We start from the raw sequence: 21,469 nt of genomic DNA, 5'->3' as shown, positions 1-21,469 counted from the left end.
CTATCAGGAGGTCCCCTAGACCAGCGTTTCTCAAACTTGGGTCCACCGTGTCCCCAGGCCACACTGATCAACTCTTCCCCCTCCCTCCCAGCGCATCAGGGGCCCAGGGCTAAGGCAGGCTCCCTACCTGCCATGGTTCCACGCAGCTCCCGGAAGCAGCCGCCAGCTCCTTGCGGCCCCTAGGCTCATGGGCGGCCAAGGAGGCTCCGCACACTGCCCCTGCCCGAGTGTCGGCTCCGCAGCTCCCGTTGGCTGGGAACCGTGACCACTGGGAGCTGTGGGGGCGGCGGGTGTGCCACAAGGGCAGCGCGCAGAGCCTCCCTGACTGCCAATGAGCCCAGGGCCTGCGGGGACCCGTCAACCGCTTCCTGGGAGCCACAGTGAGCGCTGCCAGGACTCCGCACCCCAAACCCTCTCCTGTACCCCAACCCACTGCCCCAGCCCGGAGTCGCTTCCCACACCCAAAGTACTTTCCAGAGCCTACACTCTGAAACCCCCCCCCCAGCCCGGAGTCCCCACCCGCATGCAAATTTCTTCCCAGAGCCCACACGCCACACCCCCCGTGCCCCAACCCTCTGCCCCAGCCCTGAGCCCCCTCCTGCACCTCAGCCCCCAGCCTAGAGTCCCCTCCCACACCCAAACTCCTTCCCAGAGCCCACACACTGAACCCCCCCTACATGCCCCAATCCCCTTCTGCAGCCCTGAGCCCCCTCCTGCATCCTTGCCCCAGCCCAGAGTCCCCTCCCACACCCAAACTCCTTCCCAGAGCCCACACTCCGCACCCCTCCACAGCCCAACCCCAAACCCCTACCCCAGCCTGGTGAAAGTGAGTGAGGGTGGGAGAGAGCGAGCGACAGAGGGAGGGCAGATGGAGCGAGCAGGGGTGGGGCCTCAGTGAAGGGGCAGGGCAGGGGCGCCATTGAAATTTTTTTTATCAAAATGGGGGTCCTGAGGTTGCTAATGTTTGAGAACCGCTGCCCTAGACCGTTTATCGCAATAGCTGAGAGGCTTAAGGGGCAGGTAATATCCACACAGAGGATTTCCAAGGGGATTTCGAGGTGTACGACATTCTGCCGTCCACTGACGGGACTTGGAGTGAGAGCCCAGACTCCGCGATGTGTCACTTCCAGACACACATGGAGTTTGCTGCCCGCAGCGCCTTGGTATGGGACTCTGCGATGGATGCCTCGTGCTGCATGGCTGCCCTCCCTTCCACCCTGCAAATAATCACCCTCGATGGAATGCAGTAGGGGCCAGCACTCGAAGAGGAGGAGGTTGCTTACCTGTAACTGGAAGTTCTTTGCGTTGTGTGGTCCCTCGCTGGATTCCACTTCCTGCCTCTGCTGCGGATCTGTTGGATCTGCGGTGGAGAAGGAACTGGGCTTGGTCCCCGCCCGTCCTCGCCTCGGTCAAAACCATGAGGTGAAGCCAGGGTGCATACGCAGACCAACCGACACTCTGGCTTTCAAGTGCTCCAGCTTCGGCGCTCAATGTATGTATAACCCCTCAGTGGAATGCAGGTAGGGACCACACATCTCAAAGAGCCTCCAGTTGCAGGTGAGTAACCTCCTCTTCTCATAGACTCATAGAAGATCAGGGTTGGAAGGGACCTCAGGAGGTCATCCAGTCCAACCCCCTGCTCAAAGCAGGACCGATCCCCAATTTTTGCCCCAGATCCCTAAATGGCCCCCTCAAGGATTGAACTCGCAACCCTGGGTTTAGCAGGCCAATGCTCCAACCACTGAGCTATCCCTCCCTCTTTCTGGGTTTCCATCCCTTTGTTGCCTTCAAGCATTTCTTGGTCCTTTTAGCCCTCTGCTCAAAGAATTTCCCCTCGAGGCAGGCTCCCCGCAGCAGGCCAGCCTGGCAGCAAGGGTTCAGCTGCAGGGGTTCTGCTCCCTAGCCCAGCAGGGCAGCCCGAGGGTGGATTACTCCCCGTGGCCAGATGCAGAGCTCTGTGTCTGTGATGTGGGCCGTCCCCCTGGGTGGAGGGGTGCGGAGGGGACACAGCGTTCACTCCCCTCTCACTGTCCCCCAGAACTGCTTCCTGGAGTGCGCGTACCAGTACGACGATGACGGCTACCAGTCGTACTGTACAATCTGCTGTGGTGGCCGTGAGGTGCTCATGTGCGGAAACAACAACTGCTGCAGGTGGGTGGCGCGCTTAGCCGGGCTGGGACCCCGGGGCGTTCAGCCAGCTGCACCGGCCCTGCGCTGCGGGACGGGAGGGGCTCAGCCCCACGCTTCTGTCTGGCCTTGGGCAGGAACATGCGGCCAGCCACTGCCCCAGGAAGGAAGGGTTGAGACCTACAGCCGGTTTTCCCTTCCTCTCCAGGGCCCCCGCAGCCAGGCCAGTCAGTGGTGAAGGGACCAGAGAGACCTTGGGGACATGTGAGATGGTGATGCCGGACCCTGGGGCAAAGACCAGCACTCTGGCTGTGTGCCAGCTGGCCTGGGCCCTGAGCCCCAGCGGGCTCAGACTGGCACCTGTGGGTTGCCTTCCCAGCTCAGCACGGTCCTGCCCCCTGCAGTTAGGGGACGGCAAGGGAGGGAGCGGGGAGGGGTCGCACGCGGCCCCCGCTGCGGAGCTGTGCTCCTGCAGGCCGTGGAGGCGAGGAGTACCCCCCACGCACCCCCCTGGAACAGAGGCGGGGCAGTAAATGGGCTGAAGCGTCTCCCCTCCCCCCGGATCTCAGGTGCTTCTGTGTGGAGTGTGTGGACCTGCTGGTGGGACCAGGTGCAGCCCAGGCAGCCATCAAGGAGGACCCCTGGAACTGCTACATGTGTGGCCACAAGGGCACCTACGGGCTGCTGAGGCGAAGAGACGACTGGCCCTCGCGCCTCCAGATGTTCTTCGCCAATAACCATGACCAAGAATTTGTGAGTATGTGGCATCGCTGCCCGGTCCCCCCGGGGGCTCGGCCCGGCGGCTCCCCAGAGTCACGGCAGAGCAGAGTCTCCCCGCAGCCCTGCACCTGCTGCCGCTTGCTTCTGAGGGGCCTGGGCTGAGCACGCCCAGCGGGGCTGCCGGGGCAGCCGCTGTGCTGGGTCCCAGATCATCCCGGACATGCGGGACTGCTGGGGATCTCCGGGGTCCTCGAGTCCAGGCCCTGGTGTCGCAGGCAGCACCATCATGGCGTCCGCTTCGTGAGCTCTCAGGAGTCCCTCGGCGAGCGTCTTCGCCCCCCACGCCTCCTGCTGGGAGGCTGCTCGGGAGCCTCCCTCCTTCCCTGGTTCCAAACCTCCTCTCCAGCCAGAGCGGCCCAGCTTGGGCTGGCATTGTCCTTTAGCTACCGAGCGCTGCCCCGCCGACGTGTGTGTCTAGACAGTGGTCAGTACCCCACTCAGCAAGCCTGGCGTCTCCACTCCTAGGAGAGCGCAGCAGAGAGGTCCCCGCATTGCATGGAGCTCCAGCCATGATTAGCTCCCCCCGTAAGAGCTGGGATGGGACCCATCCGGGAGTTGGGAGCCCCGTTCATGTCCGAGGAGACTGTCTAGGGGAACGTTTCTTGTGCCCCCCATCTCTCATGCTGCGCTGTGTGTGTGTGTTTTAAGGACCCACCAAAGGTTTATCCGCCGGTCCCGGCTGAGAAGAGGAAGCCCATCCGAGTGCTCTCTCTCTTCGACGGAATTGCCACAGGTGGGTTAACAAGAGGGAGCTGAGTGGCACTAGGGTTCTGCTGTCCGCCTCCATGCTTACAGCACCCCACTACAGCCCCACAGCCTGGCAACCATGGGGCGGCCGTGACCCACCAGCACAGCCCAGCCCACTTCACAGCATGCAGAGGGCAAGGGGGAGCAGAAACGCTCCGGCTTAGCACCAGGGCAGTGCATGACCCAGCTGGTAGGTTCTCAGTAGCAGAACGCGATCCTGGGTTCTAAACCTAGCATGCAGGATGGGTGTTTGGCCCAGCCAGCGAGTACCAAGTGTGGGCTATTGCTCCACCTGTCTGTCGCAGCTCTGCTAAAGGGCCCCACAACCCCCAAGATCATAGAACATTTTGCATCGACTGTGGCCACCAGTTTCAAACTAAGTCCCTGATTTTGTGTGCTCCCAACTCAAGTCACTTTTGGCCTGGTTACTCAGAGGGGCTGAGGATCCAAAGCCACGGGGCCAGGCCGTCTGAAATCAGCTCCAAGGTGGCCTCATTGTCCTGCCGGCCGTATTTCAAAGAGGGGTGAGCCCAGGTTTCCACCAGGGGGCTGTGTAATTAAATTTGGCCTCTCCACACCCTTGGGAGTGTCAAAGTCAGATTCAGGACTCATAATTTGTCAGACCACTCTGTTTATTAGCAAAGCGCTTTGCCAATGTACCCAGATATATGTGAGCCAACTGCAAAAAGCTCAAGCCAACCCATTTATACAGACAAGCCAAAGCCAATCCAACATAGGAGACAAAAGGAAGCAGAAACTGACAAATATACATACATATCTTATTTGCATACTAACGTTTACCAATCTCCGAGCTCCTACTGAGCTAGAAGTTAATTGGTTTGAGGACCCATTGTCTCACCCTCCTTAATGTTTCTCTTCCTGACAACTATATTTCAACAAACCCTTCAAACAGCATTTCTTTAATGAATTATAATTTCAATATAATTCATTCTACTTTTTTTCACAATCCCTCCTTTTGGTCAAGCTACGCAGTGACCAACAATGACTGGGTTCCACATATCAATCGTTCTTTATCTCTTTGTTCATCAGTGATATTTAAAATCGTCAAATTAGCCCTCTGGTTTGGGGCAGCTATCTGTGTAGCATGCCTGACACAATTTTGGATACAACAGGAAAGTAACCGAAAACATACAAAAATTATTAGGATTCCAAACAGGAGAGTTAGGGCTCCCTGAAACAACCAGTTTCCTATGCCAGAGAAATTGAAAAGGTTACTTAGCCACTTCAATGAAGAACTTGGCTCTTCGTGGGGAAGATATGCGATTTGTTCTAAGCGGCCAGCACGGTCTATTACCTCATTGGTGTTGTCTGGTATATACACACAGCAGTCTTTTCCAATGAGAGCACAAGTCCCTCCTTTTGCCACGAGCACTATGTCCAATGCCTGACGGTTTTGGAGGGCCATCTGTCGGATTGCCCCTGTTTCTTTGGCCAGGGCTCTTAAACTTTCTCCGGTTTCATTTGCCATTATTTCAACTACTGCTTGTAACCTTAGGAGCCTTTTTGCATGGTGTATTACTCCCCCTAATGGTATGAAGGAACTGCCAATGGCCTCTTCCCAGGGTAAGGGGCTTATGTTATTTACATACCATTGGGCATCTGTTAAGTCCCTTCTTTTCTCCTGAAATTGCGGAGGCGTTCTCGAGGGAAGGTTCCTAGCACTCGGAATTGTGGGAAGAGTCGGGCGGGATAACAGATTCCTGACCAATTAGCTGGTAGTGCAGTATAAGCTCTGGTCCCACACACCCAGTGATGGCCTACTAAGGCCGGGAAGGGTCGGTTGCACCCATTTGTCATATAGGTGTTTGCAAAGGAGTAGTATCCCCCAAAGGGTACAGGGTAATTCTCCTTACGAGGAGTGGTGTTATTTGCATGACTGTAGGGGGAACATGAGATTGATTTTCTGTTTGAATTCATATCTCCATACCCGGCCCGCCACTTTTTAGTTTTGTTTGAATAATCGCATACACCTTTGGCCACAATATGCTGAAGGCAACGGCTTTTCCCCAAATCCAGCCCTGTCCCATTACACACCCAACACCAGTGACCTTTTCCCTCCACCACACTTATCCATTGAGATGCATTTATTCCCACCGCTTCCCAAGTGTCATTGCTGTTCCATATTTTGTTTAACGGACGAGGCCCTCCAGTGAGGTCTGGGGACTTGAGTGGGATAGCCAGGACAGGAACACCAGTTTGAGAGTGGGCTGGGATGTGGCTGCAGACCCAGCAATTAGAAATATTAAGGGTCTGAGCTGTCCACACCTTCTGCTGGATAAAAGAATTGTCACCGTGGTCTCCCCAGACCGTAAGATACCAGCAGCCAAGGAACAGCGTCTGCTTCTGGCAACCCTTACGAGAGCGTAGATTGTAAGGTATTGCAGACTGTTCCTCTACGTCTTCTTCAGGAGTCAAAATTGACTCTGTCGTCCTGAGATGATGCTTGGTTCTCTGGGGATGGTGCCTTCTTACACTGTGAAGCATGTATCCACGCTGTGATGCCAGATAGTTTAAGAGCCGTCTGTGTAGTAAGCAGTACCTGATGAGGACCCTTCCACCGGGGCTCCAAGGCGTGCTTTCGATGATGGTGCTGTACGTAGACCCAATCACCTGGCTCGAGGTTGTGGTAAGCGTCAGAGGTGGGTTCCGTGGGCCAGGCGGCTCGAACCTGTGAATGGAAGTGACTTACAGCTTGCATTAGTCCCTTGCAATACTGAAGGAGCGCACTGTGAGTCAAGTTCAAATCTGGAACGGGAGTAATGGTAGTCATAGCTCGCACAGGGTGTCCCGTAACAATTTCAAAGGGACTTAATTTATGCCTTTGGGATGGAGTGGATCTCATGTCCATAAGGGCTAATGGTAAGGCTACTGGCCAGCTTAATCCTGTAGAGTCACAAATTTTAGCAAGCTTATTCTTAAGTACATCATTTCGTCTTTCAACTGCCCCTGCACTCTGTGGGTGGGAGGGACAGTGCAGCAGGTGTTTGATGTGCGATATACGGTCCAGGTATTGAACAAGTTGTCCAGTAAAATGTGCACCCCGATCACTGGACAGAGTAGCAGGAATTCCCTTGGCAGGCATAATATGATTTAACAAACATTTGGCAACAGACAGTGAGTCAGCCTTGCGACAAGGAAAGGCTTCAATCCAACCAGAGAATAAACATACCATAACAATATAAATTCATATTGTTGACACTTAGGCATTTGTACAAAGTCAAGTTGCCAATGCAAGAACGGTGCTTGAGGCAGACCCCAGAACCCCTGGGCCACTTTTACAGGTTTGCCAATACTATGGCTTTGGCAAATGGTACAGGCTGCACAGTGGCGGGCTGCAAAAGAGCTAAAATGGGGGGCCCACCATCCTGTCTTAGTTACAGCAGAGACCATCCCCTCCTTTCCGACATGCGAAACACCGTGTAGCAGGGCGGCCAGAGACGGGTAGAGTGAAAAGGGGGCTACAAAGGCGCCAGTAGGCGAGCGCCAAAAAGAATAGGGATGTAGAGAGCAACCTTGGGCAACCCAGGATTCTTTCTTGGTTTCTGGGGCAGAGTCTTGGAGCAGGGCGAGGTCAGTGAGGGACCAGGAGGGTAAGAGGAGAGCGGAGAACAAGGGAATCAGACATTCCGACTAGGGGCGCTGCAGCAGCCACAGCACGCAGGCAGGGGGGTAAGCCTTGGGCAACAGGGTCTCAAGTGGCAGAGAAATAAGCTACTGGGTGGTTCTTTTTTCTGTGCATCTGAGTGAGAACTCCAAGTGCACAGCTAGATTGTTCGTGGCAGAAAAGGTTAAAAGGCTTAGAACAGTCAGGCAGCCCTAAGGCAGGGGCAGAAGCCAAACCCTGTTTGAGGGAAACAAAGGCAGAATTGGCCTCAGGGGGCCATGGCATGGGGTCAGGCACAGAGAATCGAGTGAGTTCCTGGAGAGGTTTTGCAAGGGAGGCATATTGGGGAATCCACTGTCTGCAAAATCCAGCCATGCCTAAAAACTTCCGGACCTGGCATGGGGAGCGGGGTCAGGGAAAGCTAAGGATAGCTTGGACACAGGTGGGAGAAAGTGCACGGGAACCCTAGGAGAGGAGAAAGCCAAGGTATGTGACAGAAGCTTGACAGAGTTGTAGTTTAGAGCGAGAAGCTTTGTGACCCTTATTTGCTAGGACAGTAAGGAGCACTAAAGAGTCAGTTTCAGAGGCAGACAATGAAGGGGAACAGAGGAGTAGATCATCTACATATTGGACTAGTGTGGACCTGGACGGGAAAACAAGGTCAGCAAGGTCTCGGGCTAATGCTTGGGAAAAATATGACAGGCTTTTAGTATACCCCTGGGGCAGTGTGGTCCATGTGTACTGTTGCCCCTTGTAAGTAAAGGCAAACAGGAACTGGGAGTCAGGGTGAACCGGGACAGAAAAGAAAGCAGAGCACAAATCAACAACAGTAAAATGAGTTGCATCTGGTGGGATAGAAGCCAGAATCTTTGAGAGGGGCAAGTTTTGATTCTGTCCACCTATAATTTGCCTCTACCCACCACTGCATGAAACAATCAACCTCTCCTTTTGCCAATTTAGTTTTAGGTTGGCCAAGTTTGTCTTTTAAGATGTCTACTCAGTCTTTGTCCCAAGATCCTAACAGTGGCCACTGAATTTTGGGATTCTCCTGAGTTAGCCTAGACCATTTTTCCAGAAATTTACTGGAGTCCGGACCGTTCCTAAAATACATAAACTGAGCCAGCGTTCCTTTAGGACTGTCCCGACTTGGACGTCTGGTTACCCATACAGGAGGACTTTACGCACCAATCACACAAGAAGGAAAGTTGGGTTCGTCAGAGCAATGCCCGGTGCAACACATAAAAGGAGCCTACAGGCTACTGCCTCAATTGCCCTTGCTTTCACACCAAGGGTTTTAGCCAAGGCATGGTGCGGCTGCGATTGTGCAGATTTCCCTCACTCAGACCATGGGGACAGGAACCCTTTGGTCAGCCAATCCCCAGACGGAGATGGCGCCCAGACTCAAACACACCACAGGGAGGACGGATAGACACAGAGACAAGACAGTCCTCAGTCCGGACAAAACACAGAAATAATTACCTGACCAGATTCCTGATGTCAGATCCCGGGATCCCTACCAGAACAGAGTGGGAACCAACAGGTTCGATGGCGTAGACTTCACTGTGGTCATGCACCCTTCCGTTCTGGCGGAGGTCCGCTCGGGCCAAATGCCCAGGTGCCGGCTTGCCACGGCCATCCTAAGAACAGTCAGGAGTCACACAGCCCCAGTGAAGACAGTTGCCATCTCGGTGGAACCTCCAAATTGTCAAAGTCAGATTCAGGACTCGCATAATTTGTCAGACCACTCTGTTTATTAGCAAAGCGCTTTGCTAATGCACCCAGATACATATGAGCCAACTGCAAAAAGCTCAAGCCAACCCATTTATACAGACAAGCCAAAGCCAATCCAACATAGGAGACAAAAGGAAGCAGAAACTGACAAATATACATACATATCTTATTTGCATACTAACGTTTACCAATCTCTGAGCTCAGAAGGAGCTCTAAGTTAATTGGTTTGAGGACCCATTGTCTCACCCTCCTTAATGTTTCTCTTCCTGACCACTATATTTCAACAAATCTTTCAAGCAGCATTTCTTTAATGAATTATAATTTCAATATAATTCATTCTACTTTCACTGGAGTAAGGAGCAAACTCGGGGGGGAGGGGTCCTCTGAATCAGTGGCCTCTGTAGTTCCCCATAGGGATACTACGAGTGTCCTGACTGCACCAGGTAGCTACAAGAAGCAGCTGCTTGAGTTCCATCGTTTTGTGTCGGAGGAGCCAGTGGTCCTGAGTCACTGCTCAGTGCTGAGAGGTCTCCTGGTGCATCTGGTTTGGGATGATGATCCCGATGGCAAGTGCTCCTTGGGGTGCTGTCCCCAGTGCCATCCCGCTGTTCCTTGCCTGACCCCTGCTCTGTCTCCTGGCAGGTCTGCTGGTGCTGAAGGACCTGGGCATCCAGGTGGACCGCTACATTGCTTCCGAGGTTTGCGAAGACTCTATCACTGTGGGGATGGTGAGACACCAGGGCAAGATCATGTACGTCGGCGACGTCCGGAATGTCACCCAGAAACATGTACGTGCGGCTGCCATCTGCCTGCCCCGCTCACCTCCCTAGCCCCCCGGCAGGCATCCCCACTCAGCGGCTGTGTCTCACAGGGGAGCAGCGGTCCTCCGGGGGGGCGGTCTGAACCCTTTTCTAGAGTCACAGAGTTTAAGGTCAGAAGGGATGTGTGGCCGAGTATGCATGCTCCACCCCCTTTGGGCATGGTGACACCGCAGGTACAGTCTGTCAGACTGTACTGGGACTCAAGACAGTGCGGCTCAATGGCCAGAGTCAAAGTATCTGCCCTCGAGCACAGGGCTGCATGGCTCAATGGCCAGAGTCAATACAGCGGCCCTCGAGCATAGGGCTGCGTGGCCTAGTGGCCGGAGTCAATATAGCGGCTCTCGAGTTCTGGGTATCACGGCCTAATCACCAAATCCGGGGGCTGCCACCAAAGTGGGGGTGGTAGCTGGGGGAGGGGGAGCCGGGCCTACTCGACCCAACTAGGTCCCAGCCCAGGGCCCTGTCAGCGGGGAATCCAGCCGCCACACTCTGACCGTACACGGGTGGGAGATAACACTCACTCCACCTCCCTGGGCCGCTTCCTGAAGCTGCAGTCCGGGTTCCTCGGTGCAGGGGGCTCCCTGGGACTCCAGTACAAAGGGCGGCCAGCACGTCTCTCAGCCTGTGCCGCTTCCCGCAGCCCCCATTGGCCTGGAGCAACGAACCGCGGCCACTGGGAGCGCTGAACCTGGGGACACAGCAGGTAAACAACCGGCCCCAGGCCGCCAGGGGCTTTCCCTGCACAAGTGGCGGACCGGCTTTGAGAACCACTGGCCTAGACTGCGAGCTGGGCTGCTCTCCTTTATACTAGCACAGAAATTGGAGCATGCCTAACTGGTTCTAAGGGGCAGGACTTCCTCCAGCCGAAGTGTGGGATTAACCCTTTCTCGCCTGGTGTGGGGTTTGCACACTGCATCACAGCACCATTCAGTGATGTAATCTGGCCTCCTGTGTGTCACCAGCTGGTCAGTTTCACCCAGTTACCCCTGTACTGAGCCGGGTAACTTGGCTCTGCTAACGCATCTCCCAGAAAAGCAGCCAGGCTGTGTGTGAATTCATCCAATGGGGAAGAATCCATCTCTTCCCTTGGGAGTTTCCTCCAGGACTTAGTCACCTGCATGGTTAACAAAAGGTGGGTGGTTTCTCATTGGATTTGTCTGGCAACAGTGTCCAGCCATGGGTTCTTGTTCTGCCTGTCTCCGCTAGAGGAAAGAGCCCTCTGGTACCTGGTATTTTCTCCCTGGGACAGTCCTTAGACTCTGGAATCAGGTTACCCCTCAGGCTCTCTTGGGATCAGCTAAACAGCAGGGGCTCAAAGTCGCACACCATGGCGCATTTTCTCCAGCCCTGGAATAATTTTTGTGGCTCTTTCCTGCAGTTTCTCAACATCTTTGTAAAATGTGGCCCCTGGAACTGGCGTCCATATTCCAGCTTCGGTTTCCCCACCGCCACATACCAAGGGGGACTCGCCTCCTTTGCCTCCCTAGCCCCTCACTGGTGTGTCTCTGTGTTGCAGATACAGGAATGGGGCCCTTTTGACCTGGTGATTGGAGGGAGCCCATGTAATGACCTCTCCATTGTCAACCCTGCCAGGAAGGGTCTTTACGGTAGGTGTCCAAGCCGGCCATGCCTCCTCCCCCCCACTCCCGTCTAGGCTGAGGCAGGCTGTCAGCAGCTCACCCATGTCTCTTTTCTCTTCCTGCTGCCCAGAGGGCACCGGACGGCTCTTCTTCGAGTTCTACCGCCTTCTCCACGAAGCCCGGCCCAAGGAGGGCGATGACCGGCCCTTCTTCTGGCTCTTCGAGAACGTGGTGGCCATGGGGGTGAGCGACAAGCGGGACATTTCGCGCTTCCTAGAGGTGAGCACTACCATGGAAACCTGCTCGCCCTCCCCTAATGCACATGAGGCTCGCCAGAGAGTCCTGAGCTCCCAGCAGCGTCTGGCTTTGGGTCTGGGGGGCTTCCGTAGACTGGTACCTGTCCAACGATTCCTCAGTGCCCGTGTGTATGACTGAACCCCGGCATGAGGGGCAATGAGCATGGCCCAGCCGTGTGCACACATGCCCGGGGGTGGTTAGCTGGGCGGGGCCCGCTGTGACATGACACCCACCACTGAGAGGGGTGGCAAAGAGCCACAATGGGCAGGGGAAGGTAGATGAGGAGTCAGGAGGGTATTTCCCCTCTGTTTGTTTGGCTCTCGTGAGACCTCTGCTCCAATCCCTTGTCCAGTTCTGGTGCCCACAGATCCAGGAGGAGGTGGCTACATTGGCGAGGGGTCCAAGAAGAGCCACGAGAATGATGAAAGCGTTAGAAATGCTACCTCGTGGAGATAGACTGAATTCCTCCTTGCCTCAGCTTCACTCCATCCATACCTGTGCCCCCTGCTGCCTTTCCCTCCACCCTGTCCCCTTCCCTTTGCATCCCAGCTAACGGCTCCCCGTGGCACCTCCAGGCCATCCCTCCGCTCTCCCCGCTGGGCTCTGTCTGCTCTCATGAGCACGTGGCTCTTCAGGGCAGGGACTGGCTGCGACTGGCTTTGTGCAGTGCCCAGCACAGTGGGGCCTGGTCTGGAGTGACAAGGTGGGACCCCGCCTGGATGGCTCGGGGGGTGGGTACATGGAGCCCGGCGTGTCTGGCAGCACAGAGCCAGCTGGCAGAGCACCCCCACATGTCTCTGACACTGGCTGGGTCAGCTCTCCCCCAGGATTTTGTTTGTGGGGGAGGGGTCAGCTGCAGGAGGGGAATCTGAACCAGCTTTCCGGCTGCTCCCCTGCTGCAAGCGTTGGGTGGCTGACCCGAGCAGTGGGGCTGGGATTCCCAGCACTGCGTGCACCGGAGGGCTGGGCATGCTGGCGTCTGAGCCCTTGCCCTGCAGGTCGTGGCTGTCAGTGCAGAACTTCTCTCCAGTAGCCGCCCAGCCCTCTCGCCGCCTTCCGGGCCTCCTGCTGTACGCAGTGGGTGCAGTGACCCAGTCTAACCACCCCAGTGCCCACTGCCCAGCCAGCTGCTCTGAACAGGTATCCACCCTGGGAGGGAGGAGCAGGCAGGAGTTCGCCCCACCCCGCTCGGGGGAGACGCTTCCCTGTAGGGAGCAATCCCCCACACACACATATAGACTCCCATGACCCCTAGTTCCACACTTCCCCCTTGGCTTAACGCCTTGCCCTGCTTTTCGTCCGCATGTCCCTTCTGACCCTGAGCCATGGCCCTCACCCCTGCGCCAGCCCTTGGCTCATTTCTCTGGCTCTTCTCTGAGCTCTCTCCACTTAGTCACTGGCTGGCTGGTAGAACTGAATTCAGTGTCTGGCGCCTCATGGAGGAGTGCTCTCGATGCCTCTGTGGGTGCAGCGCTGGATCCCATTGGCCAGATCCACTGTCTGACTGCATAGCCACCTCCTGCCAAACTCGCTGTCTGCTGTCAGCCCTGAGAATGTGGTGCTCCTGATTCACAGACTCCCCCTCCCAGCAAAAGCTCTCTTGGGGTATTTGCTCCTCTGACAGGCAGGTTTTTAGATCCATGCATGTTTAAAGAGCAGTTTGTGTCCCTGCCGCACAGTTGTGTTGCAGAGCTGTCGCACCCTGGCATTGCAGCATCTCTAGGTTCTTACAGGGCTGTGCAGCGGCTCTGCGGGGCTAGGATGCAGTGTTACCGCACTGTCATGGAGCTGTGTTCGAAGCTGTGTTACCTGTGTTTGGGGGCTGTGATGCAGTGTTACCGCACTGTCATGGAGCTGTGTTCGGAGCTGTGTTCCCTGTGTTTGGGGGCTGTGATGCAGTGTTACCGCACTGTCATGGAGCTGTGTTCGGAGCTGTGTTCATAGAATCATAGAATATCAGGGTTGGAAGGGACCCCAGAAGGTCATCTAGTCCAACCCCCTGCTCGAAGCAGGACCAATTCCCAGTTAAATCATCCCAGCCAGGGCTTTGTCAAGCCTGACCTTAAAAACCTCTAAGGAAGGAGATTCTACCACCTCCCTAGGTAACGCATTCCAGTGTTTCACCACCCTCTTAGTGAAAAAGTTTTTCCTAATATCCAATCTAAACCTCCCCCACTGCAACTTGAGACCATTACTCCTCGTTCTGTCATCTGCTACCATTGAGAACAGTCTAGAGTCATCCTCTTTGGAACCCCCTTTCAGGTAGTTGAAAGCAGCTATCAAATCCCCCCCCATTCTTCTCTTCTGCAGACTAAACAATCCCAGCTCCCTCAGCCTCTCCTCATAAGTCATGTGTTCCAGTCCCCTAATCATTTTTGTTGCCCTTCGCTGGACTCTCTCCAATTTATCCACATCCTTTTTGTAGTGTGGGGCCCAAAACTGGACACAGTACTCCAGAGGAGGCCTCACCAGTGTCGAATAGAGGGGAACGATCACGTCCCTCGATCTGCTCGCTATGCCCCTACTTATACATCCCAAAATGCCATTGGCCTTCTTGGCAACAAGGGCACACTGCTGACTCATATCCAGCTTCTCATCCACTGTCACGACTAGGTCCTTTTCCGCAGAACTGCTGCCTAGCCATTCGGTCCCTAGTCTGTAGCTGTGCATTGGGTTCTTCCGTCCTAAGTGCAGGACCCTGCACTTATCCTTATTGAACCTCATCAGATTTCTTTTGGCCCAATCCTCCAATTTGTCTAGGTCCTTCTGTATCCTATCCCTCCCCTCCAGCGTATCTACCACTCCTCCCAGTTTAGTATCATCCGCAAATTTGCTGAGAGTGCAATCCACACCATCCTCCAGATCATTTATGAAGATATTGAACAAAACCGGCCCCAGGACCGACCCTTGGGGCACTCCACTTGATACCGGCTGCCAACGAGATATGGAGCCATTGATCACTACCCGTTGAGCCCGACAATCTAGCCAGCTTTCTACCCACCTTATAGTCCATTCATCCAGCCCATACTTCCTTAACTTGCTGACAAGAATACTGTGGGAGACCGTGTCAAAAGCTTTGCTAAAGTCAAGAAACAATACATCCTCTGCTTTCCCTTCATCCACAGAACCAGTAATCTCATCATAGAAGGCGATTAGATTAGTCAGGCATGACCTTCCCTTGGTGAATCCATGCTGGCTGTTCCTGATCACTTTCCCCTCATGTAAGTGCTTCAGGATTGATTCTTTGAGGACCTGCTCCATGATTTTTCCAGGGACTGAAGTGAGGCTGACTGGCCTGTAGTTCCCAGGATCCTCCTTCTTCCCTTTTTTAAAGATGGGCACTACATTAGCCTTTTTCCAGTCATCCGGGACTTCCCCCGTTCACCACGAGTTTTCAAAGATAATGGCCAATGGCTCTGCAATCACAGCCGCCAATTCCTTCAGCACTCTCGGATGCAACTCGTCCGGCCCCATGGACTTGTGCACGTCCAGCTTTTCTAAATAGTCCCTAACCACCTCTATCTCCACAGAGGGCTGGCCATCTCTTCCCCATTTTGTGATGCCCAGAGCAGCAGTCTGGGAGCTGACCTTGTTCGTGAAGACAGAGGCAAAAAAAGTATTGAGTACATTAGCTTTTTCCACATCCTCTGTCACTAGGTTGCCTCCCTCATTCAGTAAGGGGCCCACACATTCCTTGGCTTTCTTCTTGTTGCCAACATACCTGAAGAAACCCTTCTTGTTACTCTTGACATCTCTTGCTAGCTGCAGAGCTAGCTGTTACCTGTATTTGGGGGCTGTGATGCAGTGTTACCGCACTGTCATGGAGCTGTGTTCGGAGCTGTGTTCCCTGTGTTTGGGGGCTGTGATGCAGTGTTACCGCACTGTCATGGAGCTGTGTTACCTGTGTTTGGGGGCTGTGATGCAGTGTTACTGCACTGTCATGGAGCTGTGTTCGGAGCTGTGTTACCTGGGTTGGGGGCTGTGATGCAGTGTTACCGCACTGTCATGGAGCTGTGTTACCTGTGTTTGGGGGCTGTGATGCAGTGTTACCGCACTGTCATGGAGCTGTGTTACCTGGGTTGGGGGCTGTGATGCAGTGTTACCGCACTGTCATGGAGCTGTGTTCGGAGCTGTGTTACCTGGGTTGGGGGCTGTGATGCAGTGTTACCGCACTGTCATGGAGCTGTGTTCGGAGCTGTGTTACCTGTGTTTGGGGGCTGTGATGCAGTGTTACCGCACTGTCATGGAGCTGTGTTCGGAGCTGTGTTACCTGTGTTTGGGGGCTGTGATGCAGTGTTACCGCACTGTCATGGAGCTGTGTTCGGAGCTGTGTTACCTGGGTTGGGGGCTGTGATGCAGTGTTACCGCACTGTCATGGAGCTGTGTTCGGAGCTGTGTTACCTGTGTTTGGGGGCTGTGATGCAGTGTTACCGCACTGTCATGGAGCTGTGTTCAGCAGGGATGCAGAGTTACTTCAGTGTTCTGGAACTGCTGGGAGGATGCAGTGTTACATCACGCTCACGACGCAGTTTTCGGGGCTGTGGTGCAGTGTTGCAGCAATCGTGTATCTTTGTTGGGGTCTGTGGTGCAGTGTTGCAGCACTGTCCCGGAGCTGGGTTGGGAGCTAGGATGCAGTGTTCTTCTTCTTTGAGTGTTTGCTCATGTCCATTCCAGTATAGTTGTGTGCGTGTCACGTGCACCATCACCAGAAATTTTTCCCCTAATGATATCCGTCAGGTCGACTCTGGTGACCCCTGGAGAGGCGCCTTCCTTGCACGGTATATAAGGACCTGCCGACCCACTGCCTCCTCAGTTCCCTCTTCCCATCCATGGAATGGTCTTGTTCTCTTGCTCTGCAAGCAGTCTCCGTAGTGGTTTCCTGGAAATAGATTGTAGGCAGAGTGTAAAGAGTTCAGTTAGTTGTGGTTAGCAAATAGTGAGATTTGGGTACTTGTAATCTCCTGCCCTGTGGGGCTTGCTGCTGGGGCCTGAGGGTATGCCTCGGACCCAGGGCTTCAAACAGCCCGGCAGCTGCCGAGAGGCCACGTTCCTGCTAAGTGCCAGACCCGTAAGAACCTTAAGCCCAGAACTAAGCATGAGAGAAAAACTGGACTCAAATTTCTCGTAATGGAGGTGGCACTTCGCCCTTCATCAGAGCCCGACCCAGCATCAAGCCCCTCCTCCATCAGGAGTGCCCCAGCCTCATTAGAGAGGCTCAGTGGGGTCCAGGATCCCTGGCACCAGCTGTATGGCACCGACAAACTGCTCCAGCCACCAAGAAGTCAACCATGGCTGGTTGGCACCGCTCCCCGTCACTGATGCCGAAGAAAAAGTCAGACTGGTGACGATCCCCTCTGAGGAGCACCACAGAGAGAATGAGACCCGTGCTGGGCCATTCTCAGACAGACAGCAACCAGCCTGCGCTGTTGATTCCAGCCCCAGAAAGGGGCCCGTCGAGGTCTGGTGCATATGGACGCCCCGCCTGGGATGAGCCATAGAGGGGACTCAGCCCTGGTCATGCCACCTACACCAGAGGCATATGAAACAGCAAGAAGCCTTCTGTCCCTTCTAACGCCTTCCCTGAGCCAAGGCCCATCACAGACAGCCCCCGTCCCGTGGAGGCAAGTGCCAGTCTTGGGCAAGCTGACAATGACAGAGAGACAGCGCACTCCGTGAGATCGCAAGCCTCTTCAGCAGTATTCGTGGCTCCAGTCCTGATCCTGGATATCTGCTGGGCAGTGACCTGGTCTTCTGTCCACATGTTCACCACGCACTATACCATCACTGAGCAGGCCAGAAGTGAGGCGGTTTTTGGTACAGCAGAGTCCAATCTGTCTCAGCAAAACGCCAGTCCCACCACCTGACTGATTGCTTGGGAATCACTTCGACTGGAATGGACATGAGCAAGCACTTGAAGAAGAAAGAACGGTTACCTATCTCTCGTAACAGCTGTTCTTCGAGATGTGCTGCTTATGCCCATCCCAAGGCCCACCCGCCTGCCCCTCTGTCGGAGTTCCGGCAAGAAGCAACCGAGGAGGAGGTGGGTCAGCCGGTCCGTGTGCGCCATGAAGGCGCCAGTCCAGGGGCACCGGAGTCAACCCAACGGACACCACTAGGGGGAAACTTCCAGTGATGGTGCACGCAGTGTGCACACACCTATATCGGAATGGACCTGAGCAACACACCTCAAAGAGCAGCCCTCACGGCTGTTTCTCCGACATTATCACAGAGCTGGGATGCAGTGTTGCAGCACTGTCCTCGTGCTCTGTTCAGGCCTGTAATGCAATATTGCAGCAATCTCGGGTGGCCTTGCTGGGGTCTGCGATCAGGGTTGCAGCAGAGCGCTGTGAAGCGGGGCTGAGCTGTAGTGTTGGGGCACTCCTTGTGTTGTGGGCTGTGATGCAGTGTTCTAGCACGGTCATGGAGCTGTGCTGTGGACTGTGATCAGAGGTGAAAGTAAGCCACTACGCCCCGGTACGGTATACCGGCAAGAGCCTGTGCGCCGTACAGGGGTGGATCAGCTTCCCCAGACGGCAATGTAAAGGGCCTGGGGCTCCCAGCAGCTACCGACCCGGGCCCTTTAAATCGCCGCTGGAGCCCTGCCACCACCTCCCCAGGGCTCCGGCAGCAGGGCTCCAGGGCTGATTTAAAAGGCCCAGGGCTCCGGCCACCAGTACAGCCCCGAGGCCCTTTAAATAGCCGTCAGAGCCCCGCCACCGCTACCCCAGGGCTCCGGGGACGATTTAAAGGACCTGGGACAGTAGCGGCAGTGGGAGGCCCGGGCCCTTTAAATCGCCGTCCGAGCCCCCTGCCAGAGCCCCAGGATAGCAGTGGCAGCTGGGTGCTCCGGCAGCAATTTAAAGGGCCCGGGGCTCCTCTGCAGTAGCGGTGGCTGGGAGCCCCTGACCCTTTAAATCACCCCCGAGCCCTGGGGCTCCCAGCCGCCTCTGCAGCTGGTAGCTCCAGGGTGATTTAAAAGGCCCGGGGCTCCCAGCTGCTGCTACCAGAGTCCCAGCCCGGGGCCCTTTACATTCCCTGACCCTTTAAATCAAGATTTAAAGGTCCTGCCTCTTCCGGTAGAGGCCCCTCCCCTCCTAAGGACTCCGGAGTACCAGTAAGTCCTTTAAGTTACTTTCACCGCTGACTGTGATGCAGTGTTCCAGCACGGTCATGGACCTCTATAAGGGGCTGGGATGCAGTGTTGCAGTGCTATCGTGGAGCTGTGTTGGGGGCTGGCGTCCAGGACTTGTCTGGGTGGATGAAGTCCCCCATCACCACCATCTGCTGGGAAAACAGCACAGCAGGACACAGATTATCCAACAAGTTCTTGGTATTTATTGGAAACAATTTTTTTATTTCAGAAGGTGGAGACAGCTACTAGGGGAGAAGCTGTTCTAGATTTGATTTTGACAAATAGGAAGGAACTGGTTGAGAATTTGAAAGTGGAAGGCAGCTTGGGTGAAAGTGATTAATGATCTGGAGGACGGTGTGGATTGCACCCTTAGCAAGTTTGCAGATGACACTAAACTGGGAGGGGAGGTAGATACGCTGGAGGGTAGGGATAGGATACAGAGGGCCCTAGACAAATTAGAGGATTGGGCCAAAAGAAATCTGATGAGGTTCAACAAGGACAAGTGCAGAGTCCTGCACTTAGGACGGAAAAACCCCAGGCACCGCTACAGACTAGGGACCGAATGGCTCGGCAGCAGTTCTGCAGAAAAGGACCTAGGGGTGACAGTGGACGAGAAGCTGGATATGAGTCAACAGTGTGCTGTTGTTCCCAAGAAGGCCAATGGCATTTTGGGCTGTATAAGTAGGGGCATTGCTCACAGATCGAGGGACTTGATCGTTCCCCTCTATTCGACTTTGGTGAGGCCTCATCTGGAGTACTGTGTCCAGTTTTGGGCCCCACACTACAAGAAGGATGTGAAAAATTGGAGAGAGTCCAGCGGAGGGCAACAAAAATGATTAAGGGGCTGTAGCACATGACTTATGAGGAGAGGCTGAGGGAACTGGGATTGTTTAGTCTACGGAAGAGAAGAATGAGGGGGGATTTGATAGCTGCTTTCAACTACCTGAAAGGGGGTTCCAAAGAGGATGGATCTAGACTGTTCTCAGTGGTAGCAGATGACAGAACGAGGAGTAATGGTCTCAAGTTGCAGTGGGGGAGGTCTAGGTTGGATATTAAGGAAAAACTTTTTCACTAGGAGGGTGGTGAAGCACGGGAATGCGTTACCTAGGGAGGTGGTGCAATGTCCTTCCTTAGAGGTTTTTAAGACCCGGCTTGACAAAGCCCTGGCTGGAATGATTTAGTTGGGGATTGGTCCTGCTTTGAGCAGGGGTTGGACTAGATGACCTCCTGAGGTCCCTTCTGTGACCAAGTGGGGCTGTTCTTAATGTTTCCTCTGAATACTGTAGGGGTGCCTCAGTTTCCCATATGCATTTCTTAAGTCTCTAGGTGGTGGGATAAGGGGGTGTAATTGTTGCAGAGCAAAGCGCCAGGGTACATAAATGACTGACGCTCTGTCTCCTGGCAACGGATGGCCTGGGCCCTTCCCCCCTGCCAGGTGAGAGCTAAAGGGTTGGAGAACAAAGGAATCAGGTGACCACCTGGCCCGGGAATGGGACAAAGCCCAGAGGAGGAGGGCTGGAGAGAGTTTCAGTTTGGGGCTGGCTGGGGACGTGGAGTGAAGGGTAGACGTGGTTGTCTGGCTCACTGCCCCCCAAAATGGACCCGCCTCAGGGGTCCTGTTCTCTGTACCTACAAGCTCTGTTTTAGACCGTGTTCCTGTCATCTAATAAACCTCTGTTTTACTGGCTGGCTGAGAGTCCCGTCTGACTGTGAAGTTGGGGGGCAGGACGCTCTGGCTTCCCCAGGACCTCGCCTGGGCAGACTCGCTGTGGGAAGCACACGGAGGGGCAGAGGATGCTGAATGCTCCGAGGTCAGACCCAGGAAGGTGGAAGCCATGTGAGCTTTTTGCCCTGCAGACAGTCTGCTCACAGAAAGGAGACTTCCCCAGAGTCTTGACTGGCTTCCTAGGGAGCAGTTCCAGAGCATCGCCCGGGGATGCCGTGACACCTTCCAACACTGATATTCTGTGATTCCATGATCAGGAAATGATAGAGTTCATGATTCTAAGGAATAGTAGGAGGGAGAACAGCACACTGAAGACAGTGGATTTCAAGAAGACAGACTTCAGCAAACTCAAGGAGTTGGTAGGTAAGATCCCATGGGAAGCAAGTCTAAGGGGAAAAACAATGGAAGATAGTTGGCAGTTTTTCAAAGAGACGTTGTTAAGGGCACAAGAGCAAACTATCCTACTGCGTAGGAAAGATAGGAAACCTGGCAAGAGACCACCCTGGCTTATCCAGGAGACTGTCAACGATCTAAAAATCAAAAAAGCATCCTACAAAAAGTGGAAACTAGATTAAATTACAAAGGATGAATATAAACAAACAGCACAAGTATGTAGGGGCAAAATTAGAAAGGCCAAGGCACAAAACGAGATCAAACTAGCCAGAGACATAAAGGGTAACAGGAAAACATTCTACAACTACATTCTAAGCAAGAGGAACACCAAGGACCGGGTAGGCCCGTTACTCATTGAGGGGGGGAAATAATAACAGAAAATATAGAAATGGCAAAGGGGCTTAATGACTTCTTTGTTTCGGTTTTCACCAAGGTTGGTGGTGACTGGACATCTAATGTAGTGAATGCCAGTGAAAATGAGGTAGGATCAGAAGAGGCTAAAATAGGGAA

General features: G+C 54.4%; 1 protein-coding gene across 5 annotated transcripts in view; it reads left to right on the top strand.

Annotated features, from left to right (window-relative positions):
- DNMT3A (DNA methyltransferase 3 alpha) overlaps positions 1–21,469 on the top strand; it is a 253,453-nt gene that overhangs the window by 215,924 nt on the left and 16,060 nt on the right. For all 5 annotated transcript variants that reach the window (XM_084624716.1, XM_084624715.1, XM_084624718.1 and 2 more), the window contains 6 exons: positions 2,039–2,151; positions 2,697–2,880; positions 3,556–3,640; positions 9,653–9,798; positions 11,348–11,438; positions 11,542–11,690. In XM_084624716.1, the coding sequence (XP_084480842.1) occupies positions 2,039–2,151; positions 2,697–2,880; positions 3,556–3,640; positions 9,653–9,798; positions 11,348–11,438; positions 11,542–11,690 (768 nt within the window). The remainder of the gene's footprint in view (positions 1–2,038; positions 2,152–2,696; positions 2,881–3,555; positions 3,641–9,652; positions 9,799–11,347; positions 11,439–11,541; positions 11,691–21,469) is intronic.

The sequence above is a fragment of the Lepidochelys olivacea genome (genome assembly GCF_965140295.1).
Source record: "Lepidochelys olivacea isolate rLepOli2 genome assembly, chromosome: 3".
NCBI classification, from domain to species: Eukaryota; Metazoa; Chordata; order Testudines; family Cheloniidae; genus Lepidochelys; species Lepidochelys olivacea.
Note: the sequence above shows the minus strand (reverse complement) of the source record. Positions and strands in the feature narration are given on the sequence as shown.